Source organism: Chionomys nivalis, chromosome 5 (assembly GCF_950005125.1).
Source record: "Chionomys nivalis chromosome 5, mChiNiv1.1, whole genome shotgun sequence".
Taxonomy (NCBI): domain Eukaryota; kingdom Metazoa; phylum Chordata; class Mammalia; order Rodentia; family Cricetidae; genus Chionomys; species Chionomys nivalis.
This window is the reverse complement of record NC_080090.1, coordinates 16927923-16955608: the sequence shown is the minus strand read 5'-3', so window position 1 is coordinate 16955608 and position 27686 is coordinate 16927923. Positions and strand designations below refer to the sequence as shown.

At 42.7% G+C, this 27686-nt stretch overlaps 1 protein-coding gene across 1 annotated transcript; it reads left to right on the top strand.

The window, feature by feature from the left end:
- Positions 1 to 27662, top strand: LOC130874540 (cation channel sperm-associated protein subunit epsilon-like protein). The gene is made up of 6 exons (XM_057769918.1): positions 1 to 65; positions 6644 to 6692; positions 13986 to 14059; positions 14870 to 14939; positions 16678 to 16748; positions 27524 to 27662. The coding sequence occupies exons 1-6, from the start codon at positions 1 to 3 to the stop codon at positions 27660 to 27662; spliced, it is 468 nt and encodes a 155-aa protein (XP_057625901.1).
- The last annotated feature ends 24 nt before the right edge of the window (positions 27663 to 27686 follow it).

Genomic DNA, 27686 nt, shown 5'->3' with positions numbered 1-27686 from the left:
ATGTCGGTCGGAGCAGTGGCGGTGCTGCTGTGGTGGTTGAGCTGCTGCGGCTTGGCAGTGTGGAGGTAGAAAGATGCATCCTGGGCCACTAGCGTTGGAGATCCCGGCGGGGTGTCCAGCTCCCCAGCTGATGACCTGAGCTCCTCCTGGGAGTCTCTTAAGAGGTGTTGTCCTCTGCAACGCCGCGTTTTGCAGAAGGGCGGTGGTACCCTCATGTTTTGCCTTAGATCATTAGAAAAATGTTATTTATATATATGGATAGATAGATGGATAATAGAGATACATACATACATACATACATACATATGACATATGTAAGGTCATTTACATGAAAGTATATGATGTGCTTTGAGTATATCCTCCCCATACCTTTATTTTTTCCTCTTGGAAATTGATGCCCAGCCCCACCCCCGCCCATGAATTATTAAATTCTCCCTGTAGTTGTAACTCTTGTTACTCCCCACAGGAGAGCCAGAGATGACTAGGGAGAGGAAAGGAGGGGCATTTCACTATGACTTATTTTAAGAAACTGAAGCAGTGGTTTAGGAGAAACTATTTACCAAAATAGAAGTGCTGTATAAAGGTAAAGAGATTAATTCCCAAGTACTGATTTAGAGACCGAAGATGTTATGAAGTCCTGAGAAATCTTTAATGCAGGTTTGGTTGTTTTTGTGGTTGTCCGGTATTCAGTAATCACAAGCAAGAAAGGGATATCAAAATATTAGGTTTTAACGGGAGTTAAAATGCACTTTGAACTAGAAAAAAAATCACATTCTTGGATTATGCTATATAACAATAAGTATTATCTCCCCAAATTAACATTTAACACGACCAACAAGAAGTCAAACAGCTGTAAACTTTATTTTTTAATTAATTAATTTATTTATTTATTAAAGATTTCTGGGCTGGAGAGATGGCTCAGTGGTTGAGAGCACTGACTGCTCTTCCAGAGGACCTGGGTTCAGTTCCCAGCACCCACGTGGCAGCTCACAGCTGTCTGAAGATCCAGTTGCAGGGGATATGACACCTTCACACCAATATAAAATAAAGTTAAATAGACCATAAAAATATTAAAAAAAAAAAAAAAGATTTCTGCCTCCTCCCCACCACCACCTCCCATTTCCCTCCCCCTCCCCCTGTTTTCTTTTTTTGTAAAGTTTTCTTTACAATGAGGAAGGGGTTCTCTTACACGTCATGTGACTGGTGAAGGTACGGAGGAGTGGCCGTAGGCTAGCATGATGGTGCACAGTGAGCCCCAGCACTCAGAGGGCCAACAATTCAAAGCAAATGTAGGCTAAATAACTCTGTAAAAATATTTTTTTTAATTAAAAATCGAATACAGGGGCTAGAAAGGTGGTTCCGTGGGAAGGAGCACCGGCTGCTCTCCCGAGTACCCTGCTACCATTTCCAGCCCACTGACTTCTTACAACAGTTTGTAACTCCAGTGCGAGAGCATTTGGCGCCCTCTTCTGTCCTCCGCGGGCATTGCATGTATATGGTGTACAGACAAAGGCAGGCAAAATAGAATACATATTTAAATACAAACTATCTTAAATTTTAAAAATTAAATATAAGAAAGAATAGTCATTGGAACAGATCCGTGAGAAGGAGCAACAGTGTTGTGTTCTGAATTTTTTAAGCCTTCTTTTCACAGTGAAGATAACGTTTTGTGGGTTTGAACGCAGTCTTAAATTTAGAGCGCTCAGCACACGCTAACAATAAGTCACCGATGAGAGTTTGAGAGTGTTAAAGATGGCCTGTGACCTCGGGAAATTTATGAGCTATATTGAATTTTTGTTTGTTTCTTTTGTCTTGGACACCGGAGAAGTCACCAATGATATTTAAAGCACTAGATAGCAAATATATTGGATGTTTCCTAGCAATAAAATCTCTGCTGTATCTACTGAGACCTGTGCCTTACTAGAGGACAGCACTCTGGGTGTGGTTCCATGATGATAAAAATGTATTTACTGGAAGGTACGCTTTGACTCCCAGGCTACAGTAAGTCATCCCTGGTCACTATATTCACGACTAAAGGAATGCTAAAGTCCATTTCCATGTTGGTGGAAAAAATGTTACAGAATACCTGAACTGTATCTTTTAAAAATATTCCGTGTGTGTGTGTGTGTGTGTGTGTGTGTGTGTGTGTGTGTGCAGGAGCTGAAGCAGAGTGATTTGGGGAAGAGTGTTGGATAAAGGAGGAATGCCACATAAATGTAAGGAAATATAAATTTTTTTTTTTTTTTTTTTTGGTTTTTCGAGACAGGGTTTCTCTGTGGTTTTGGAGCCTATCCTGGAACTAGCTCTTGTAGACCAGGCTGGTCTCGAACTCACAGAGATTCACCTGAGCTCTACATTTTTCTCTGCTCCCCTCCCTGCCTTTTCCCTTCCCCCTTCAATCTTCCCCCAAGGTCCACATGCTCCCAATTTACTCAGGAGATCTTGTCTTTTTCTACTTTCTACTTCCCATGTAGATTAGATCTATGTAAGTCTCTCTTAGTGTCCTCATTGTTGTCTAAGTTCTCTGGGATTGTGGTTTGTAGGCTGGCTTTCTTTGCTTTATGTTTAAAAACCACCTATGAGTGTGTACACGAGATAATTGTCTTTCTGTGTCTGGGTTACCTCACTCAAAATAATGTTTTCTAGTTCCACCATTGTCCTGCAAAATTCAAGCTGTCGTTATTTTTTCTGCTGTGTAGTACTCCATTGTGTAAATGTACACTTTTTTTTAAATCAATTTTTCCATCGAGGGGCATTTAGGTTGTTTCCAGGTTCTGACTTTGACAAACAATGCTGCTATAAACACATTGAGCACATGTCCTTGTGGCACGATTGAGCATCCTTTGGATATATACCTAAAAGTGGTATTATTGGGTCTTGAGGAAGGTTGTTTACTAATTTTCTGAGAAATCACCACACTGACATCCAAAGGGACTGGAGAGATGGCTCAGAGGTTAAGAGCACTGACTGCTGAGGTACTGAGTTCAATTCCCAGCAACGACATGGTGGCTCACAAACATCTGTAATGAGATCTTGTGCCCTCTTCTGGTGTGCAGGCATATATGCAAGCCAAACACTGTATACATAATAAATAAAATCTTCATCAGTCTTATCATAAGTGTTCTTGCCCTATTCATCATTGTTTTGTATTATATACATTTTTGTTTGCATTTTTAAAAACCCTTCTATAGTGATGGGCTTATTCTGGTAATCATTCTTTCCAGCTCACCCACAGTCTTCTCATTTTCTGTTTTTGAGGCAGGGTCTCGCTGTATAGCGCAGGCTGTTCTTCCTGCCTTTGTCTCCTGAGTGCTGGGAATAGAGGCGTGTGCCGTCACCTTCAGTTGGAAGAACTGCAAGAGTAACTAGTAGTTTTGAACCCGTGTCTCTCCTCACAGGATTCTGTAAAATATCAATTTCCCTTACATTATTGTCTTGTTACGGCTCACAACAAGCGACATGAAGCCCTTTCATCATTCATTTCTAGGTGGCTTTAACTTGCATTATTCTCTATAACCCTTGAGTTATTGATCAGTGTTTGGAGAGGCTTTTGTTTTTGTTTTTTGGAGACAAGGTCTCACACATTTGCCTAGACTGGGTTTGAGCTCACGATCCCCCAGCCTCAGCTTCACAGGTCTATGTCAGCGTGCCAGCTGGCAGTTCATTTTAAAATTCCAAGTACGGAACGATTTTGCTGTCTTCTCTTGTTATAATTTGTTTTGCTTTGTTTAGAGACAGGGTGTCTACATAGCCGTAGTAGCTATCTTGGAACTCACTGTGCCAACCAGTCTGACCTTGAACTTACAGAGACCTGGCTGCCTCTGCCCTTGTTGGAACTAATGGTGCGCATCACACCCCCGGCTTTGTAATAGCTTCTTACTGTGGCCGTATAACCACAGAGTGTGATGTCTTGTTCTTGGAAATCTGTCGGCACTTGCCTTGGGGCCAACTAAGTGATGCATTTTTCTAAATATTCTGTGTGTGTGTGTCCTTGCTGGTTTTGTGTGTCCGCTTGACACAAGTTAGTTTCATCAGAGAGGAAGAAGCCTCAGGTGAGGAAAGATCTCCAGGAGAGCCAGGTGTCAGGCATTGTCTCAATTTGTCATCAGTTGGGTAGGGCCCTGTCCATTGCAGGTGGTGCCATCCCTGGGCTGGTGGTCCTGGGTTCTCTAACAAAGCAGGCTGAACAAGCCATACAAAGCAAGGCAGTAAGCAGCACCCCTCAATGGTCTCTGCATTGGCTGCTGCCTTCGGGTTCCAGTCCTTCTTGAGCTCCTGTTCTGACTTCCTCTATTGATGCATTATGATGTGGACGTATAAGCCAAATAAACCCTTTCTTCTCCACCTTACTTTTTTGTCATGGCGTTTCATTGCAGCAGTAGAAACCTTACGTAGGTCACCGTGTGCCAGCAGAATCGGTTCCCTCTAGTTGTCCACCAGATATATGGAGCTGAATCTGTAATGAATGGAACAGAATGATTTTAGTCCCTCAAGTGCTTTCTCAAAGTCACTATTTTGTCAATTTATACATATACAGGTTCAGAGCTCAAGAGAAAATGGCTTGCCTAAACGGCATAATTTATAAATTGTAGAAAAAGGTAAAACCCCACAAAACTAGGAAGGGGGTTATCTATTGAGAGAAGAAAAGTCTGAAGCACGATTAATAAAAACTCAGAGAAAGAAACTGGGGTTCAACCTGAAGGTCAGAAAAGCAAAATAGCCAGCCACTCTTTTACCTCAACCTCAGTCTGAAGATGGTGATCCTGCCTCCCAGAATCTCAGAATGAGACTGTGTCTGAGAGTTGTTTCCTCCCATTTTATAATCCTCTCTAGTTTGGGGATTAATCTCATGCATCACTGGGATTAAAGGCTGCACTGTTTTTCTATTTCCTATGGCAATAGTGTGGTTACTGAGATTAAAGGTGTGTGTTGCCACTGCCTGGCTGTAAGGCTGACCAACGTGGCTGTTTTACTCTTAGATCTTCAGGCAAGCTTTATTTATTAAAATACAATAGAAACACCACTACAAGAGTCAATTAATGCTCTTTAATTTGTTTTCAAGGGGTCGTGGCTAGAGGACAAAGCCAGGGTCATAATCCATCTGCATCCACCTCAGATCCATTTCCAACATGAACACATAAACTAGCTGACACAGGGAAGGAAGCGAGGAGGAGGCAGTCAGAGCGCTGCCAGAGTTAGTGAGTTAGATGTACCTTTTATAGATATACCTCTTATACATAGTTAGATGTACCTTCTCCAGGGTGAGGCGAAGCTGGTGAGGAACAGGTACCAACCAACTTCCAGGAAAGGGAGCATCATCACTTAGTTTCCAGTGTGTTCGCAAATTAAATTGCATACTGTAACTTTGTCTTAAGATGCCCTAATTCCCACCTGTAGTTCTTCTCTTGTCTAACACTTTCAAACATAATGAAAAGGGTTTTATACTAAATCCATAGAAAGTGAGAGATGGTTCACGCTTGGGGGGGGGATAAAACCTATGATGAAAATCTATTTATTTTAATTAATAGTGCTATATAAAAGCATGTGTTTCCTTATTTGATGAGTACATGTCCATATAAAATGTGCAAAATTCTCCTGGTGGTGAACATCTGTTGAAATAAGAATTCAGAGCACTGTTGAGGCTTGTGTAATTCTGATAAAGGAACTACATAATAGCCTTCTAGCAACTTTCTCTTACACACAGGAAAGATGGTTCTGGCTTAAAATTTTAAGGATGGACCCATCCTTAAATATGCAGGGTAGATAGAGTGGATTAGCAAAGGGAAAGACGCTGTGTGAGCATCCCTGACCACGTGTGACTTGTGAGCTCTTGATACACACTTCAAATTGAGATGGACTTCAAGTGTAATACACACGTCAGATTTCAAAGAATTAGTTTAAAAAAGAATGTAAACTACCTTACTAGTAATTATTTTACAGTGATTATGGCTTGGCTTGAATATATTATAGAAATGAGTTGTGTCTGTTCTTGTACTTTGTGATACTAGACAGAGTTTACATGTGCACAGTGCCTTATAGTCTGTTTCTATTGCCTTAGTGACTCCTGAGATGGATGAGCTATATAGAATTTAAGGTACAAATGAACAGTACAAAAATGATCATGAACAAGGACTTAGAAGTTTTGTTTCTAGTATTCTAAGACGAAAACTACTGGGTTTTGAAACTCTAGTCTCCAGTTTTCTGAATTTTATCTGAGTTCATAAGTGAAGGAGTCAAACCTAATATATTCGGTAGTATTTGTTCTACTAAACAGATGTAACGAATGTTTTCTTTCAACCAGGCATCCCGTCACTCAGAGGAGCGAGGCAGACGGTTCATCACGACTTTGAGGCTAGCCTGTGCTAAATAGTGATCTTAAGGCTAGCCAGGGCCATGTAGCAAGTTCCTCTTTCAAAATCTAAAGTGAATAAGGGGGAGGACTTACTTCTCTCGTCACTTTAATGCCTCATGAACTGAGCAAGCCCTAACCAGCCGAATTGATGGGTAGTGGCCATTTGTTGACCTCACTTTCCTGGGAGGGTAAAGCTCTTGGAAACCCGGGTATCCCCTGACCACGTATAGAATTCCTACTACGTGGAGGAGAAATTATTCTCAAGATCACATCTCGCCTTTTCCTCCACAGATATGCCATCAATGGCTCGGACTATTCCATTCTTAGTACCAGGAATTCTGTAAGTATTAACTTTTTTTTTTTTTTTTTTTTGGTTTTTTGAAACAGGGTTTTTCTGTGGTTTTGGAGCCTGTCCTGGAACTAGCTCTGTAGTTCCAGGCTGGTCTCGAACTCACAGAGATCCGCCTGCCTCTGCCTCCCAAGTGCTGGGATTAAAGGCGTGCGCCACCACCGCCCGGCCCTCCACAGATATGCCATCAATGGCTCGGACTATTCCATTCTTAGTACCAGGAAATCTGTAAGTATTAACTATTTTTAAAGAATGTTAGTGTTTTTGAGCCCTCAAAGGGTTATTCATACTGTTTTACAGTGGTGTCGTCTGTATCTCCTTTTTCTTCTCATCACCTTACTGTTGGTACCTCTCTGGTACATGTCCTTGAATATGTTCATAGTGCCATGTCTTGCATGGCTTGGGTCTAGAACCCTGGCTCAAGATGGGGAGGGAATGAGGAAAAGACAGACATGTATGGTAAGGCTGTGGCCAGGTGGGCCGCACACTCTAATAGAGCTGCCCTACTAACGCACCAACCTGGAACGCAGCCTGCTTATTCTGCACAGCACAGCACTCATAATGCCAGCATTTAGGAAGCAGAAGCAGGCGGATCTCTGTGAGTTCCCTGCCAGCCAGGACTACATAGAGAAATCCTGACTTGAGAAACAAAACAAAACAAAACAAAAAGCCAAAAAAACAAAAAATAAATAAATAAAAAAAGTAGGCAGTGCTATTTTATGTATTTTGTGGTTTAATAGTCACAAAAAGGTGTTATGATAGATACATGTTATACATTCTATGTTGCCTATTGAGAAATAGAATAACTATTATTCAACAGATGTAAACTTACAATCCATGTAAACCAGCACTTTAAATGTAGGGTCCTCTCATCTATAGACCTTAGTTTCTTTATTACTTTTTAAAAAAATGTAACAGCATATCTTGTTCAATTCTCTCTCTCTCTCTCTCTCTCTCTTTTTTTTTTTTCTTGGATTTTTGAGACAGGGTTTCTCTGTGGTTTTGGAGCCTGTCCTGGAACTAGCTCTGTAGACCAGGCTGGTCTCGAACTCACAGAGTGCTGGGATTAAAGGCGTGAGCCACCACCGCCCAGCTCAATTCTCTCTTTTAAAAAAGTTTTATGTATATGAGTATTTACCTACATACATGTATTATACAGCGTTTGTGCACTAGCCTTGGAGGCCGGAAGACGGCGTTGGAACCCCTGGAAGCTGCAGTTAAAGCAGTTAGTTGTGAGCTGCCATGTGGATGCTGGGAACCAACCCTGGGTCCCCTGCAAGAGCTGCAAGGGCTCTTAGTGGCGGAGCCATCTCTCTAGCCCAGTAGTTCATTTCTCGTAATCTGTCTAGTTGCACTGATAATTTATTTTACACGGAATTTAAATTTGCTTATTTATTTATGATATGTTTATGCGCACATTTTTCATTGTGTTAAAATTGTTTCCTTTGTGTAGCCTTTTGTTTCTCTTCAGGAGTCTTCTGGTGACTTTGACAGTTTTAGGCCAGCCCAGACAGTTAGAAATGCAAGCGATAATGCCGTGGTCTTGAGACAGAATTTGTTTTCCAGGAACCTAATTCTGCTCTTAAGTCTTCCAATTGGCTATGGAGAGTATGTTCTCATACTTAACATTGATTACAGATGTAAACTATATCTATAAATTGCTGTAATTAGTCAAGTTGACAGGAAAATCTGCCATTCCATTCCAGGACATAGATTTTGTTTATTTATTGGAAAAAAATCTATTTATTTGTTTATTCTCTTTGGGTATGTACATGTTCACATGTATACAAACATTTGTTCAGGTGCTTATGTATATACATGTTCTTGTGGAGGCCAATGATGGAGGAGTTACTTTCATTGGTTAATAAAGAAACTGCCTTGGCCCATTTGATAGGCCAACCCTTAGGTGGGTGGAGTAGACAGAACAGAATGCTGGGAGAAAGAAGCCGAGTCAGGCAGTCACCATGATTCTCCCACCCGACACAGATGCAGGTTAAGATCTTCCCTGGTAAGCCACACCTCGTGGGGCTACACAGATTATTAAAAATGGGTTAATCGAGATGTGAGAGTTAGCCAATAAGAGGCTGAAACTAATGGGCCAGGCGGTGTTCAAAAGAATACAGTTTCCGTGTAATTATTTCGGGTAAAGCTAGCCGGGTGGCGGGACACAGCCCGCCGCTCCACACTACTACAGAGTGGCTGCTCCTATTACAACAGGCCAGAGGTCAACATTGCATGTATTCCTCAATCACTCTACACCTACCCTTCTTAAAAATGATTTGTTAAGTTTGTATGAATTTTTTGCCTGCATGTATATATGTTTACTGTGTGTATGTCTCATGCCTGGAGAGGTCAGAAGAGTGAAAATGGATGCTAAAAAGAAATCTCACACTAGCTCAGAATTGAATATAATAGAGGGTTATTTATTTAGGGGTAGACTCACAAATCACAGTCTTCTGCTCCAACGGGGAACAGCAACGGAATCCTGCAGCTGGAAGAGAGGCCAGACACATGTTTTACATTGGCATTAATAGTATAAGAGGCCACACCAAAGTGGGCGGGTAACTTAAAGGCTTCTGGCCGTAGGAATTCCTATAGCAGAAGAGGATGTTGGGTCCCTTAGAACTGAAGTCAGGGATGGCTGTGGAACACCACCAGGTCCTTTGCAAGAGGAGTAAGTGTTCTCAATTCCAAATGGTCTCTCCAGTCCTCTTGTTTTTGAGACAGTCTCTCACTGAAGCTTGTGTTCTCTGACTGGCTAGACTACCTAGGCAGCAAGGATCAGGGATTCTTCAGTCTCTGTGGCCACAATGCTGGGATCACAGATATTGCTCCCCTACCGGGCTTTTTATACATGTGTTGGGGATCGACTTCAGGTCTTCATGCTTGCGCAGTAAGCACTTTCCCAACCAACTAAGCTATCGCTCAAGCCCATTAGGGAAATCTTGGTCTGTTTGTTTGTTTAATAATTGTAGGTCCAGGAGAAGCTGCAAAGAAATATGGGGGATACCTTTCACTTAGCATCTTGTATCAAATACTCAAACCAGGAAACATTGGCACAGTATTGAGTCAGATTTATTTCCTCATGCGCACATTTGAACACACAGCTCCATGCAGGCTTATCCCATGTGTTGTTTCATGTAATCCCTGCCACAATCATGCTACAGAAACTGCTCTGGCACTACAAGGCTCCCTTCTGCTGTTCTCTTACAAAATACACTTGATACCCGCTCTCCAATTCTGTTACCACAAGCCAGTTCTCCTTTTCTAGATTTTGTTATTCGTACGTGTGTAAAATGTTTACAGTTACACTAAAACATCCTAACACCCTTCTGAGATGGGTTTTTACTACCATCATTCCATCCAGGTCCATTCAAGTTGTACATTCAATAGTCTATCCCTCTTCTGCTTTGCTGGGAATTAAACCCAGGGCCTCAAGCAATATAGCCTCAGGCTTCATCTTTGTTCCATTTTATCATCACTTCCTTTTTCTCTTTTACTTATTCGTTGACAGTTTCACACGTGTACACACTGATAAATCTATCCCAAATCCTCCTGTCACTTCCTGTTGCCATTCCCCCAACACGTTTCTCCACCACCTTCCTTGTCCTTGATATTTTTTTAAACCCCACTGAGTGTACTTAGCACTTCCCCGCGGGAGGTCTGCTGGTTATGGTGGCTTTGTCTTGGACAGGGTAGCCATAACTACAACAGTCATGTCCAGAAGACAGCGATTCACAGGACTCGCTCCATCCTCCACCTCTGTTCTTTGCATCTCCTCTCCCTCCCGCACTTGTGGGGTTTTAACACTCAGCAATCCCTTCTCAGCACTTTGACTATGTGTGACTCTGCATTAACTTCTGTTGTTGGGTAAATCTGGATAAATCTGCACTCTTCCACAGATACATACCATCGTACTTCACACGCCCTCCTTTTCTGACAGCTGTGGGATTTGGATGTGATCCCCTTCCTGTTGATTTTTCTCTTTAAAGGGATTTTATTGGATTTGTAATTTGGTTTGTTATTATGTTCGTGGGGGGAGGGACACAAGCCATGGCATTCCTGAGAAAGTCAGAGGACAGCTTTTATGGGTGTGGGGTTGACCTCAGGCTGCCAGACTAGGGATAAGCACCTTTACCAGTTGAGCCTCCTTAAAAAAACAAACAAGCCCAGTTTAAGTTTAAAAAAACAAAACAAAACATGAAATTGAAATTATCTTTCCCTTTCATTAAGATTGGAAGAGTAGTTTAAAATAGCTCAGCCTGGCAATGGTGGCACACAACTTTAATCCCAGCACTGGGGAGGCAGAGACAGGCAGATGCCTTTGAGTTCAAGGCCAGCCTGGTCTACAAGAGCTAGTTCCAAGACAGACTCCAAAGCTACAAAGAAACCCTGTCTCAAAAAACAAACAAACAAACAAAAAAGGACACAGAATGCCTTCCACGCCAGCTCCCCTGTCGCCGATTCTCCTTCCTCAGCCTGTATTTTTTTTTCTTGCCCAATTGCATTTCTCTTCTAAGCATTTCTCTCCAGTCTCTGGCTGGCTGGTTTTGAAATTCGTAGATCTGTCGTGCTGTTCCCCGGGGGCGGGGGTGAAGCAGTGGGGGTGTGTATTGGGAGTGGGGGTGCTCATCTCCACCTGCTAAGAACACAGGGCTTTTACAAAGTTTGTCAATGAGTCTAATTACTGATTTCCAGTAGGGATTTCTTTTGTTGTTGACTTTTGGGTTTGAATGTTTCTGGTTCTATCCTAGAAGGTTTTTTTTTTTTTTTAAGGTATCACTATTCTTTTTTTTAAAAAAAATTTATTTATTTATTATGTATACAATATTCTGTCTGTGTGTATGTCTGCAGGCCAGAAGAGGGCACCAGACCTCATTACAGATGGTTGTGAGAGATTTCACAAAAAGCAGCTTAAGGAAGGGAAGGGTTATTTTATGGTTTACACTTCAAGGAAATACATTCCATCCTGGTGGGGAAGGCATGTGGCAGCGTGGGAGGCTGGCTGGCTGCATCCACAGTCTGGAAGTAGAGAGTGAGGAGCAAGTGAGGCCTGGTCATACCTCAAGGTCCCAGTTAAGTGACCCACTTAACTTGGGTCTAGTAAGACCCAATAGTCCTAAAACTGTCCCAGGCAGCACAGCAGGTGGGGCCCAAGCGTTTCAAACTCGTGAGCCAAAAGTGGGAGGGAGGCAGTTCACTTTCAAACCACAACAGGGGTGTGCTAGTCCAGGTTCTCTAAAGGATTTTTCAGATTTATTGTACTGGCTTACAGGCTGTGGTCTGGGTAGTTCAACCATGGCTGTCTCCTGATGGAAAAGCCAAGGGGCCCGGTAGTTGTTCAGTCTGAGAGACTGGATGTCTCAGCAGTCCCAGTCTGGGCCAGAGTGCTAGGGGAGTCCTAAAGAGCTGCCAGGCTTCAGACCACACTGGAACCGTGAAGAAGTGGGTTCTAACACCAGCAAAGGAATGCCTCAGGAATAGGATGGACAAATTTATCAATGAAGAGTGAGGGTAAGCAGGCAAAAAGCAAAAGCTCCCTTCTTCCGTGTCCTTTTATGTGGGCTACCACCAGATTTAAGGGGGGTCTTCACGTTTCAAAAGAGCTAATCAAGAAAATCCGTCACACGTGTGCCCTTCTGCTTAGGTTTCAGTTGACTGGAGATGGAGTCAAGTTGACAACCAAAATTAGCCATTGCATTAGCGACTTATAAAAATTATTTCTTCCTATAAATGTTATTTTCTTTCTAGGAAATCCTTTTTTCTGGGAGATGTTCTCTGCTGTTGTTTTTTGTTTGTTTGTTTGTTTGGGTTTTTTGTTTTTGTTTTTGTTTTTTTGTTTTTCGAGACAGGGTTTCTCTGTAGCTTTGGAGCCTGTCTTGGAACTAGCTCTTGTAGACCAGGCTGGTCTTGAACTCACAGAGATCTGCCTGCCTCTGCCTCCCAAGTGCTGGGATTAAAGGCGTGCGCCACCACCGCCCGGCTCTGCTGTTGTTTTATTCTCATGCTGACAACTGAGTTTGTTTTCAAATGTATTTCTTTTATATACATGTAAGACTATAAGTTCCCTTTGAACTATTACTTATACAATACATGGTCATTTTTGATAACACCAAATGCTATCATTGGTTTTTTGCAGGTGTTGTGTGATTTACATTAGGATTGTTTTCTTTAAAGAATCATTCAGAAGTCCACTTTGCTGGATTCATTTTTACTTTAAGATTACAGACACTCGGCCGGGTGGTGGTGTCATTGAGGTTCATGAAGACTTTCTTTATAAATGTACCCAGTGTGGGTAAATTACTTATGTGAGAGTGAAAAAGAAAGTATATATTTTATATTGGTTAATTTTAGAACTACACACACACACACACACACATCTTACTGTACTTGGCTAGCGCTATATATTCAACCCAGAGACACTGAGCTGCACCCCTAGCACTCGCTCCCTCTCCTCCCCCACTCCGTGTGTGTGTGTGTGTGTGTGTGTGTGTGTTTAGAAACAGGGAAAAGGTAACCCATAAAGTCATGATGGTTAACAGCTGGTAATGTGTCAATGGCAGGACTTCAGTACTAAAGCATCTTGTTTTTAAGCGAAGAATCATATCTTTTCATCACTTTTATTCTTTATAACCTATCAAAATACCATTCCCCTTTTAATGCTTAATAGACAATTTTAACTTGATTTATTATTGCATGGTGTGTGTGTAGTATGTGTGTAGTCTGTGTGTTTGTATATGTGTGGTGTATGTGTGTTTATGTGTGTATGTGGTGTTTGTGTGTATGTGTGTGGTGTGTGTGTGGTGTCTGTGGTATGTGTTGATGTGTGTGTAGTGTGTATAGTCTGTGTGTGCTTGTGTGTATGTGCGGTGTGTGTATTCGTGTGTGTGTGTAGTATGTGTGTGTGTTTATGTGTTTGTGTGTGGTATGTGTGTATGTATATTGCATGTGTATGGTGTGTGTGTGTTTTAGTGCTTCTGGAGGGCAGAAGAGGAAGTACGATCCCATGAACTGGAGTTATAGGTACTGAGGAGCTTAACCTAGATGCTGGGAACTAAACCCTAGTTCTTTGCATGAGGAGCCATCTCTCCAGTCACAAGTGTGCCGATTGCTGATGTGTAACAAGCATTCCTTGTTGTTTTGACATTTTATTTCGCACAATTTCAATATAACTGAATCTTAGTTTTTTTTTTAAGTAATACAAACCAGATAATTGAACTTATAACTGAAAACTAGATGAACAGTGTTTGTTTTGTTAACATGAACTTTCATCTCATTTCTTAGATTGAGCTAGAGTTTGAAGGAACATCTTTTTCATCATGGAGCATACCAGAGAATTGTAAAGTTCAAAATCCAAAGTAAGATTTTCCTCCATGTATACATCCATTCCTTCCCTACAATGTATAAACCGGCATTCACTCACATAATGTAGATATTCAGACTCAATGTTCTGACTTCATGTAAATTTTCTTCCAGAAAACACATGCAAAAAAAAAAAAAGGCTACCTTACTTTGAAAATAGATGTAAAGCCAGGCGGAGGTGGTACACACCTTTAATTCCAGGGCAAATCTCAGTGAGTTTGAGGTCATTCAGGTCTACAAAGCGTATGTCACTTGAGGTGGGTTTTCAAGTTTCAAAAGCCTCATACCTGGCCCAATGTCTCTGCCTGCTGCCTGTGGATCAGGATATAAAGCTCTCAGCCACTGCTCTAGTGCCATGCCTGTCTGCTCCCTAACTCTTTGAAACTACAGGCAAGCCCTGCATCAAATGCTTTCTTGTGTAAGAATTGCTTAGTCATGTTGTTTCTTCACAACAATAGAACAGTAAGACAGTTGCTATGTTAGAGTTTTGTTTCATTTTTCTCTTTCTAGTATACAGTTAAATTGTTTAAGCTTAAAAGTTGTGTGTGGGTGGATTTTTTGTTTGCTAGTTTGTTTTTTTTTTTTTTTTTTTGGTTCTTTTGAAACAGAGTTTCACTGTGTAATAGCTCTAGCTATCCTGCTCTATAAACTAGTCTGGCCTCAAACTCACAGAGATCCACCTGCCTCTACATCCCAAATGCTGGGATTAAAGACGTGTACCACCACTGCCCAGTGTGGGTGGATTTTTAATCAGGCTCAAATACATTTGTAATGATTTCCTCTTTTCTGCTCTTTCTGAATACTAGCTCTCCCACAACACTATTACATTGTGCTACACCTGGCGTTCATACCATAAAACCAAATGTCGGAGGCCAAGTAAGTTGATTTTAGTGATGTTTTATTGAATTTTGAAAAATAATCACTGTTACATTCTCATTTGGCCTTTCCAATACAAATTGTCTTAAATAATTTTAGTCATAACTACAAATTAGAGCTATTTTGATGGTGTGGGAGGTCCTTCTGTCTATGTGTTGCTTTTATTGGTTAATAAATAAACTGCTTTGGACCTATAGCAGGGCAGAACTTAGCTAGTCAGGGGAAACTAAGCTGAATGCTGAGAGAAAGAAGGACAGAGTCAGAGAAAAGCCATGGAGCCACTGAAGATAGACGCTGGGAGCTTTACCCGGTAAGCCACAGTCATGTGGTGATACACAGATTAATAGAAATGGGTCAAATTAATAATAATAGGAGTGCGCCAATAAGAAGCTAGAGCTAATGGGCCAAGCAGTGATTTAAATAATATGGTTTCTGTGTGATTATTTTGGGTCTAAGCTAGCCAGGCAGTTGGGAAGAACAAGCGACCTCAGACAACATTTTGAAATTACTGTCAGTCTGTCATTTTTCATATCAGAGTATAAATTGTGAAATTATATCTAATTCTTACTTCAGTTTCCTTTCTTTGTATGTGTTCATTCATTCATTCATTCGTGATGCTGGAAATTGAACCCAAGGCCTTGTGCATACTTGACAAGTACTGAGCCATCCAACTAACACCTCAACCCTACTATTTAACCTGTTCATCACTTAGTATGCCAGCATCCTGACCATTAATGATGCGCTCAGAAGTATAGGTTGTTATGCCCAGATTCGTGAAGGAGACCGAGTCCCTTATGTAAAATCAAAGAGCCTACATTTTATACAAGTTTGCAAACTTGGTCTCTCCATATGTCCAACATATTGGAATAATCAGAGAGCCCCAAGCCCCAAGCTCAGTTAGAGTTGGGGTGAGGGATTTTTAAGGTTCAGGTCCCCTGATTGGCTAATGTTTGTCTAGGGGTGTCCTGATGAGTACGTGCTGGCAGGTGATCCTATCTACAATGGATGGAACATTAGGTATTTTCTTTGAATGGTCTGTTCTTGGTAGTGCCTGGGTAATCTCAGTTTGTGGTCCTTCCTGTCACCAGGTATTGCTTCAGTGTACTGAGACTCAGGCCTCCATTAAACTTATCATGGCTGGGTCCTACACTGGCAGGTGATAATGGCTGGAAGTTAAGAACTTCCTTTGGGTGGTCTGTTTCTATTAAACTTATCATGGTTGGCTCCTACAAAGTCTCAAGTCACACATTCCAGTGGCAATACTCAGGACCAAAAGCAAACTGAAGACCCATCTTTTATTCCACTTCCCTTTCTTCAGTTCAAGAAAGCGTGTGTGACTGCAAACGAATGACACTGGGTCTGCTGATTTAGAAAACAAACAGGTAGTCGGAATAACCCAAACCACTTCCACACATTGCCAAACATAACCTGTCCCCTGGGCAGTTGAGAATCACTGATCCAGAAGATGAGTAGAAGCACACATCCATGAGAAAAATAGGGTAGACATAATAAGGACAGCAAGTTGCCAGACATCTCCAAAATTTGCCATTCATTCCAGTAACTATAGAGAAGCTGAGGAATTAAATACTTTCTGTATGTATGTTATTAATTCTAATCTAAAAATCTATTTTTCTCTACTCTTAGGTAAGTAACAGTTCTTCTGTGAGGCTCAGGCTTATATCCCTATTGGTATCTATCTCAAATTTAACTTATTTTTTTCTTTTGCATTTCTTTTTAGACCCAGGAAGAGGAACGCTATTTGATTGTGGGTGACTCTCATGTTTGCTTCTTGTGGTATTTTAAAATTATGTAAGTAATATACACTACAAAGGTAATTAAAACTTTTATTTAGCTCCCACTTAAAAGAAATCACAGATTTGTTATCCACATCATGATTAGCATACAAACCTTTATCCACCAACCAAGGTGTTCTCAAATGTATTGCTAAAGCAGTATTGAATTAGAAGTTATAAAAATATCAACAACTACAATTTGAATGCTTACTGTAGCTACATATCTGTCTGTCTGTCTGTCTGTCTGTCTGTTTTCATAGAGGGTCTCTCTGTATACCTCTGGCTGGCCTGGACTTAGCTTATAGACCAGGATGGCCTCCATTCTATGACAATTCTCTTGCCTTTGTTGCTGGCAGGCTGTGACCACACAGTATACTATAACATCCAGATTCATTTTTTTATGCACATTCTTTTTCTTGGTTTTCATAATGACTACAGATGTGTAAGAATCATTATCTTTATTTAATAGGTAAGGAATTTTTTAGCATCATGGTGAAGGCAGTATATATTTTATGGATGAATGAAATTTACACCTCTTTATCTACTTTGCATTGTTTATGTGACTTATGTGGCCACAATGCTACAACCCACTTTACACTGGCTACATTAAGGACTGGCCTGTGCCCTGGTCAGAAGCAATCAGAACACACATCTGCAGGAAATGATGGTTATTGCCACTAGCTTCATCATCTTTGAACGATCTCTTAACATCAACCTCTCCAGAGTCTCACTGAGGAGACAATTTGAGTCTCTGATACTCATGAAAATATAAGGGTTCTGTCCTTGTTCTCAGTCACTAGCCTCCCCTCCATGGTTCTGAAACCACCGAGCAATTGACAAGGGTAAATTTGGAAGTAAAGACTCCTGATAGGCCTGGATTGTGAAATAAGACCTCCCACTGTGACCAAATGGGCTACTTTCTGCTTCCCTTAAAGGAAAAAGCTTGGGAGCTACCAGAGAGGAAAACCTATCTTGATGGACTGAGTGCCTGTGTCCCCACCCAAGTTCACATTTTAGCTGTTGGTGTGGGGCTTTGGGAAGTGATTAGGTCATAAGGATGGAACCCTTCTGGACAGCATTAGTGCCCTTATGTCAGAAACTCCCTACCCTATTCACAGTGAGACACTATAATCTATGAACCAGGAAGTGGCCTACTCCAGACAGTGGAGCCTGCAGCACGCTGATTGTGCACTTCACAATGTTAAAGCCACCCACTTGGCAGTTTCACAAACTAAGATATCTGCAGAGAAACCCCAAGACTCATTTAATGGATTACTGTTCTCACTTGCGCACACTGAGTCCCAAGAGCTGAGACTAACAAAGATGAGCCTCCAGACAGCCCTGAGCCAGTTTTACCTCCTCCACAAAACAGACCTGCTATGCAGGAAGCAGCTAGCCCAAACTCCCCCCAGAAGCTGTGTGGAATACTTCATAACGTGTCCATGCTTTTCTTTTAGAGTTTACCAACTGTGCTCTTTAGTTTTATGCCAACTTGACACAAGCTAAAGTTATCCCAAAGGAGGGAACCTTGATTGGGAAAAGGCTACCATAAGATCCAGTTACAGGGCATTTTCTTAGTGATTGGTGGGATAAGGCAAGCCCTTGTGGTGATACTATCCCTGGGCTGGGGTTCTAGGTTCTATAAGAAAGCAGGCTGAGCAAGCCAGAGGAGCAAGCCGGTAAGCAACACTCCTCCATGGCCTCTGTCTCAGCGTCTGTCTTCAGGTCCCTGCCCTATTTGAGTTCCTGTCCTGACTTTCTTCAGTGATGAACTGTTTGTTGTATGGCACTGAGTGAAATCAGCCCTTTCCTCCCTGAGTTGCTTTTGGTCATGGCGTTTTCATCACAGCCATAGTAACTCTAACTAAGACACCAACTATATGTTGTAATACTTTATCTTTAGTTTTTCATTTTTAAAATAAACTGAGTCAATATGTTTGTTTTTCTATAAATTACCTCCTTTGCTAAAATTTTTTTAAAACTCCATCTGTATTTAAGCAAGAATCTTTGGTTCTTCACCATGCTGCTGCAAGGCATTTGTTTGCAACTGAAGAACCCAGAAACATGAAAAACTGTGTGCCTCTAGCCTATACACATATCCTAGAACTGGAGCCAGCAGCTGCTGTGTACAGAAGTCAGCCTTTAACCCCTCTGTGACCCACCACCCTACATCCCTTCTGGCTATGGGAGGAAAGCAGTTGTGTCAAGATAGCCACAGGCTTTTGCAAAGATTTTGAACTAACACCTGTAATCAAAAGTTATGAATCTCAGAGGGCTGGTGATGGTGCACGCCTTTAATCCTAGCACTTTGGGAGGCAGAGACAGGTGGAGCTTTGTGAGTTCGAGGCCAGCCTGGTCTACAGAGTGAATCCCAGTTTAGCCAGAGATATACAGAGAAACCCTGTCTCAAAAAAAAAAAAAAAGTGTGAATCTCAGAAAGTAATGTGACCCAAGGCCTAAACTCAAGATTGTAAAACTTCCTTTGACTCACCACCTGTCTTGTGGTTTTTGCTATAAGAGGCATGTAGCCTCCCCTTGGAGTCACAGTGTCAGAAGCCCGAATTCTGCCTGTGGCCTTAGCTAGCTAGAAGTTTTTGGTACTCCAGAGTGTTTGGAATAAAGCTTCCTTCTGGTTAGTAGACTTTGGTGGTCTAGTCCCCATTATTGGCACAACTCGAGGACCCAACATTTTGGGGGCTCACCCGGGATTGTGCAATTCTGGGAAGACACTGCAGTCTCTGGCAACTTTATTCTACTGGTTCAGGCTAATCAATATGTTTTTCTCTGGTTTTTGTAACTGATATATGGACGAGCTGGGACTCAATAGAGAGCAGGCGAACACATCGTTGACCTCTGAGCCTGAAGGGAACAGGGGACACCTCAACTCCTCCTATGACTGTTGGGTCATTCATTGGCAGCCCATTGGGACTGGTTCAGGACCATGTAGCCCATTTTGTAGCGTTCTTCCTTCCGTCTGCTGAATTTTTGTTTCCTTGTTTTCGTTTACTCCTTGTCTTAGTGTTGGTCTCCTTCTTGTACGTGCTTGTGAATTAATTTCCACCATGGGTCAAACTTCCTCTAAATCTAAGCCCCCCTTGGACCTCATCCTTTCTCATTTTCAGGACTTTAGGGATGCAGCAGCATTCTCTGCCACCTGTGTGAAACTGGGGCATCTTAGGGTCATTTATTCAGCAGAGTGGCCAGCCTTCCAAGCGGGATGGCCTCCTAAAGGTTTCCTTTGATCTTAAGCTTATTCTTAGGAACCAGGACATGGTTTTAACCATCAGACCATCCAGAACAGGTCCCCTACATTGTGGCCTGATGTTATCTTCTGGTCAACCCCCCCTTTCCTGGTTAAAACCTCTCATTCTTTCCTCAGAGAATAAAACTGCCATTCTTCTTGATCACCCAAGGAAATCAAAAGGAAAGCCTCATTGGTCTGATGCTCCTGCAGTCTTGCCTTCCCCTTCTGATCCTGAGCTGGTTGACTCCCCTCCTCCTCTCTATAACCCCTGGCCCCATAAACAAATGAAGAACTCCTGACAGGGAATAGCATGGCTGCTAACTCCCCTACTGCATCACCTTCCCCTAGACCCTCTGCTCCCTCCCACAGCTCCTCCTTCTTCCCCTCTCCCTCTCATCATTCATCTCTGGGCCAAGCCTGCTCCATAGTCATTCAGGAAAATCATGAATTGTGACCTCCATTGCTCTCCCCCTCAGCACCATGGGGCCACCTCATGTGGAGAGCAACTCTCACCCAGCCTATCAACTGGAAACTCCAGTCACCCTCTTTTACTGAGAAGCCTCAGATACTAATAGCTCTTCTTGATACTGTTTTGTTTGCCCATCAGCCCACTTGGTATAACTGTCAATAGCTCCTCCAGGTTGTATTTATTACTATGGAGAGAGAGAGAATCCGGCAAGAATGCCTCAAGCTGGTTCCAGGGCAAGATGGTCGCCCCACAGATGATGAGACAACTGTCAATTCTGCTTTCCCCATTTCCTGGCCTGGTGGGGGATGGGACTACAACACGGCTGGAGGTAGGGAGTGGTTAAAAGTCTATCACCAGATTCTTATAGGGGGTTTCTGAGTGGTACTAGACAGCCCACAAATTTGTCTAAGGTGAGTCAGGTACTACAGGAGAAGAATGAACCACCCAGTGAATTCTTGAACACCCGATGGATGCCTATGGTACCTATACTCCATTGGATCCTGAAATACCAGGAAATCAGATGGTGCTCAACCTGGCTTTCATTAACCAAGCAGCATCACAGATTTAAAGGTTAAAATTTTATCTTAATTAATGGCTATAGCCACCAAAGTTTATAACAATAGAGTCAGTCACCGAGGACAGACAAACTCAAGGACTGGCCAAGATGTTGTTGGTAGCAGACAGGAGCCAGGGGTTCACTGGACTTAGGGACTGCCAACTGTCACAAATAGCCAGTGAGTGGGAAGGTAGTGAGAGCTCCCAGTGCCCCCATATAAAAAAGAATCAATGGGTATACTGCAAGGAAATGGACCATTGGAAGAGGGAATGTCCCCAGAGAAAGAAAGGACAAAAAGGACCTAAATATAGCCAAAAGGTCCTTGAACTGGGAGGCCTAGATAACTAAAGGGGACAGGGCTCAAAGCCCCTCTTCAAGCCTTGGGTAACCCTACAAGTGGAGGTGGCAACCTATTTACTTCCTAGTGAACACTGGAGCTCACAATTCTGTGTTTGAAAACCCGCTAGGGCCTCTATTAGACAAACAAACATGGGCTCAAGGGGATACAGGAATAGTCTTGCATCCATGGACCACAAAATGAACTGTGGACTTGGGAAGAAAAAAGGTTACACATTCCTTCATGTTTATCCCCAAATTCCCCTACCCCTTCTTGGGAAGAGACTAGTTGACAAAAATGAAAGCCAAAGTTCATTTCATTGGGAAGGGGGTGACAATCTCCCCATGAAATCTATGCCTTTTTTCTGAACCGAGAAGAAGAATACAGTTTTTTTTTCTTTCCCCACAGACACGTGCTTCAGGAATGTTTCCTTTAATACTCAAACTCCAACATTCTATCCCAGAAATATGGGTAGAGACCAACACCCCACTGCTAGCAATCCAGCAGCCCCCCAGTCATAGTTGCCTTAGAAATAAATACCCAGCCGGTCCAGGCAAGGTAGTGCCCCAGGACTCCAGAAGCCAAACTCGGCATTACTAACCACATCAACCTGCTCCTGGGGTACAGAACTCTAGTGCCTCGCCAGTATCCATGGAACACCCTGTTTCTGTCAGTCAAAAAGCCGGGACCAGTGATTATCAGTGGGTGCAGGACCTTAGGGATGTTAACAAATGGGTTGAAGATATTCATTCAACTGTTCCCAACCCCTGTACCCTCCCGAGCTTCCTCTCACCATAGCTCCAAGTTCACTCAGTTCCAGACCTTAAAGATACTCCTTCTTCAAAGCCTGGCATTGGTGGTGCACGCCTTTAATCCCAGCACTCTGGAGGCAGAGACAGGCAGATCTCTTTGAGTTCGAGGCCAGCCTGGTATACAGAGTGAGTTCCAGGACAGGCCCCAAAACCACAGAGAAACCCTGGTTTGGAAAAAAAAAAAAAAAGACACTGGAAGCCAAGAGTCAGCCTGTCTTTGCCTTTGATAGGCATGACCCAGACCGGGACTTCAGCAGGCAGCTCACCTGGCCCCACATACTCCAAGGATTCGGGAACTCCTGAACCATCTTTGATGAAGCCCTGCATGAAGACTTGAGAAACTAGCAGGTGTCACCCCCTGAAGTAAGCCTCCTTCAATATGTGTATGATCTTTTTGCTTCCAAGGACCAAGGCTCTTGTTTACAGGCAACTAAAGACTTACTGCAAGTCTTAGATCAGCTGGGATATAAAGTGTCAGCTAAAAAGGCTCAGATCTGTGTCTCAGAAGTTACATGCCTGGGATACATTCTAAAAGAAGGTAAGAGATGGCTATCACCTGCCCGGAAACAGACTATCTTGGATATCTTGGCCCCTAAGACCCAAAGGCAAATATGAGAATTTCTAGGCTCAGCCAGATTCTGCCAACTCTGGATACCAGGATTTGCTGAAGTGGCCAAACCCCTATATGACGCCACTCATAGTACTGAGGAGTCCTTCCTCTGGATTGAGACACAAGAAGGAATCTTTACAGCTACAAAGGAAGCCCTGCTAAAGGCCCCCACCTTATCTCTGTCAGACATAAACAAACCCTTCCAACTATTCATAGATGAGAGAGTAGGCGTAACTAAGGAGGTCCTGACTCCTTGGACCTTGGAAGCAACCTGTGGCCTATTTATCCAAGTGATTGGCTCCCATGGCCTCTGGATCTTCACAGCTACTGCCCTCTTGGTCAAGAACACTGACAAATTGACTCTGGGGCAACCTCTAACCATAACTACTCTCAATTTGATAGAGAAGGTTCTCAAAAATCCTCCTGATTGGTGGATGACCAATGCCCAGTTGACACACTACCAGGCCTTGCTCCTCAATCTCCCTCACAATAGGTTCCTCCCAAGCAGATTCTCAACCTGGTGACCCTGTTGCCTAACCCAGATTCAGACATCATCCGTGACTGCACAGAGATACTGTGCATGGAATAAGTACATGGAATGTGACCAGGCATGACTGTTATACCCTGGCCAGATCCAGACTTCACATACTTCCTGGACAGCCGCAGCTTCGTTAGGGAAGGAAGCAGGTATGCATGGGCAGCAAAAGGGACACCCCCAGAGACAGCCTGGGCCACAGCCTTGCCTTCTGGCACTTCAGGACAAAAGACTGAATTATTCACCTCACCAAGGCCCTAAAGTTAGGAAAATTTTATCAATGTTTATATGGACAGCTAATATTTTCCCACAGTACATGTCCATTGGGCCATCTACAGAAAAAGAGACTTGCTGACTGATGGAGAAAATGCTATTAAAAATAAACAAGAAATCCTAGACTTATTATTGTCTACCCTCTGGCTCCCCAAAATACTGGTCATCATCCATTGCCCAGGACATCAGAAGGGAAATTTTTATGAAGCCCAGGGCAGTAGAAGAGCAAGTCATGCAGCTGAGGAGCTGCCCTGGCTGCCACCAACTTACTGACAACACTCCAGACCCTGTGTTGCCTGAGATGCTGTATCATTCTGCCCGAGATGATAAACACTTCACCTCTTTATCGAACATCTGGATTAAAAACCCATGGAGGTACACTGCAGACAAAAGAGTCATTCTGCCAACCAAACTGGCCAAGTCCCTTATCTACCACATACACAGGGGAATGCATTTAGGCCAAAGAGAATTAAAAGAACTCCTGGGACACTGAACATTCAAAATTTTCAACATAAATCAATTGGTGGAGGACTATGTGAGTCAACGCCTCCCTTGTCAGGCTACTAACCCAGAAAAGAAAGAGCCCTCTCAAAGCAAGAAGGAAAGAGAAACTTTACCCTGGAGTCCACTGGGAGGTGGACTCCATTGATGAAAGACCTGGCAAATATGGACATAAATACTTCCTAGTCTTTGTAGACACCTTTTCAGGCTGGGTAGAAGCCTTCCCCGCTGAAAGGGAAATAGTAGTCAAGAAGGTCATTGATGGATGCATCCCAAGGCATGTAATTCCTTCTGTAATAGAAGGTCATTGATGGATGCATCCCAAGGCATGTAATTCCTTCTGTAATAGAAGGTCATTGATGGATGCATCCCAAGGCATGGACTTCCTTCTGTAATAGAAGGTCATTGATGGATGCATCCCAAGGCATGTAATTCCTTCTGTAATAGAAGGTCATTGATGGATGCATCCCAAGGCATGGACTTCCTTCTGTAATAGGGTCAGACAATGGACCAGATTTCACCTCTAAGGTAACATCTGATTCCCAGGATCTCTGGGAACCTCCCGATACCCACTCCTGTTACTTTTATTTGGAGACGCACAGATTTCTGGACAGGGCAGCTAATATCTGAGGTATCTGTAGACAGATTTTTGAAGCAGTCACAATCTCTAAGACTAATTTGTGTCCTCTAATGCCAGACCTAATAGTCAGTCAGATACCCACTCCTAGGGGAACTCTCCAACTCGGTTCTCAACCTAGAAAAGCATGTTACTCTCTAGCCCTTACTAAAATCTTTCAGGAGAATTTCTTTATATGTAAATTTTATATATGTAATATATATGAATTTTTATATATATAATATATATATTATATACTAATCCCAGTTCCCCTCCCTCCCCTCCTGCTGTCTCGCCTTTCCCTTTCCCCTCCACATCTGCTCCTTAGAAAGGGTAAGGCTTCCCATGGGGAGTCAATGAATTCTGTCACATTACCACACTGAGGCAGGACCAAGGCCCTCCCCCCTTGTATAAGTCTGAGCAAGGTTTCTCTTCATAGGAAATGGGCTCCAGAAAGGCAGATCATTCATTAGGGATTGCTCCTGGTCCCACTGCCAGTGGGTGCACAAACTGCCCAAGCCACCCACTGTCGCCTGCTTTCAGGGGGGGCTAGATTGATCTTATGCAGGTCCAGAGTCAGTGAGCTCCCACTAGTTTGGGTCAGCTTTTGCTGTGGGTTTCCCCATCACGGTCTTGATCCAGGAGATCTGTCCAGTGGTTAGTTCCACAGCTAACCACTCTGTGTCTGAATTTCTGCATTTGCTTCTATCAGTCACTGAATGAAGATTTTAGGAGCTCATATCTAGTTCCCCTTCCTAGGCAGATCCAAGTGTGTCTCTATGTCCTCTTTTTGTTACCTCACTTCTCTGGAGTTGTAGACTGTAGGCTGGTGATCCTTTGTTTTATGCCTAATATTCACTTATGAGTGAGTATATTTGTCTTTCTGGGTCCGGTTTACTTCACTCAGGATGGTTTTCTCCACTTCGGTTCATTTGCCTGTGAATTTTAAGGTGGTTTTTTTTTTTTTTTATCACTGAGTAGTATTCCTTCGTGTAAATGTACCACATTTTCTCTATTCATTCTTCAAGTTGAGGGGCATCTAGGTTCTTTCCAGGTTCTGACTATTATGAATAATGCTGCTATGAGCAAAGCTGAGCAAATGTCCTTGTAGTATGAATGTGCTTCCTTTGGGTATATGCCTAAAAGTGGTATTGTTGGGTTGTGAGGTAGATTGATTCCCAATTTTGTGAGAAACTGCCATACTGATTTCCAAAGAGGTTGTGCAAGTTTGCATTCCCATCAGCAATGGAGGAGTGTTTCTTTTCCTCTACATCCTCTCCTGCATGATCTATCATCAGTGTTTTTGATCTTGGACATTCTGACAGGTGTAAGATGTAAAGTGTCTCAAAGCTGTTTTGATTTTCATTTCCCTGATGGCTAAGGATGTTGAGCAATCCCTTAAATGTCTGTCAGTCATTTGAATTTCTTCTGTTGAGATTTCTCTGTTTAGATCAGTATCCCACTTTTGATTAGATTATTTGGTATTTTGGTGTTTAATTTCTTGAGTTCTTTGTATATTTTGGAGATCAGCCCTCTGTCAGATGTGGGGTTCTCTAAGCTTCTTGTATTTTCATAGGCATGCCCTTCTTTAGTTTGGGAGTTTTCTTCTACGATTTTTTTTTGTTTGTTTGTTTTTCGAGACAGGGTTTCTCTGTAGCTTTGGTGCCCGTCCTGGAACTAGCTCTTGTAGGCCAGGCTGGCCTCGAACTCCCAGAGATCCGCCTGCCTCTGCCTCCCGAGTGCTGGGATTAAAGGCATGAGCCACCACCGCCCAGCTCTCTTCTACGATTTTGTTGAATATATTTTCTGTGCCTTTGAGCTATACTTCTCCTTCTTCTATTCTCATTATTCTTAGTTTTGTTTTTTTTTCATGGTGTCTCCAATTTTCTGGATATTTTGTATTAAGAATTTGTTGGATTTAACATTTTGTTTGACCGATGAACCTCTACAATATCTTCCATGCTTGAGATCCTCTCTTCCATTTCTTGTATTGTGTTGTTTATGCTTGCGTCTTTAGATCCTCTTTGTTTTCCCAGATTTTCCATTTCCAGAATTCCCTTGGTTTGTGTTTTCTTTATTGCCTCTATTTCAGTCTTTAAGTCTTGAACCATTGCCTTCACCTGTTTGCTCTTTCTTGATTTCTTCCAATTTTTTGTTTGTCTTTTTCTCCATTTCTTTAAGGGAGCTTCTCATTTCCCCTTTAAGGGCCTCAAACATTCTCCTAAAGTTATTTTTTGGGTCATTTTGTCCTGCTTCATCTGTGTTAGGATGTTCAGGACTTGCTGTTATAAAGACACTAGTTCCTGGAGGTGCTGTATTGCTCTTTAAGGTGTTGAGTGAAGTCTTACCCTGTTGTCTACTCTTATCTTCCTCCAATAGGTACAGGCAGAGCCTTCTCTTTCTCCAATTGGTATAGTTGGGGGCTGTGATTCCATTGATCGTTCCTCTAGGTGTAGTCAGGGCAGAGCCTCCGGTGATCTCTGTAATGGTGTAAATGAATGCAGACAGATTATAAAATATATACAGCTTTAATGGGGAAATAGACTTACAGGACCACAGGTTCCCACGGAGAACAGGAAAGCAGAAAAAGGGGCTGCTGGGATCACGCCCCGGCAGATTTATCAGTAAACATTAGCCGGAGGCGAACACGCCCCCTAATGGGTGGGGCTTATCCCTACAGATCTCTCTTCTAGCTGCAGGGGGTTCTAAGACTCAAGTGGTTGCTCGCCTAGGTGCAGGTGCTTCTGAGGCTCTGTAGATCATTGATGTAACTGGGTATCATGTACAGAGAATGATCAGGACACAGGCACTTTTTCTCCAACTAACTTCTCTCTATAGGTTTTGGAAGTCCCTGCGGCCAGGCTGTGCTGCTGCTGCTGCTGCTGCTGCTGCTGGGCCTTCCACTCCTCCCGGGTGGGGCCGCCCAGCCATGCCACCACTGCTCACCCTTCTGCTCCTCCCTGGCAGGGCCACCTGACCCAGGAGAATTTCAAAGGAAACA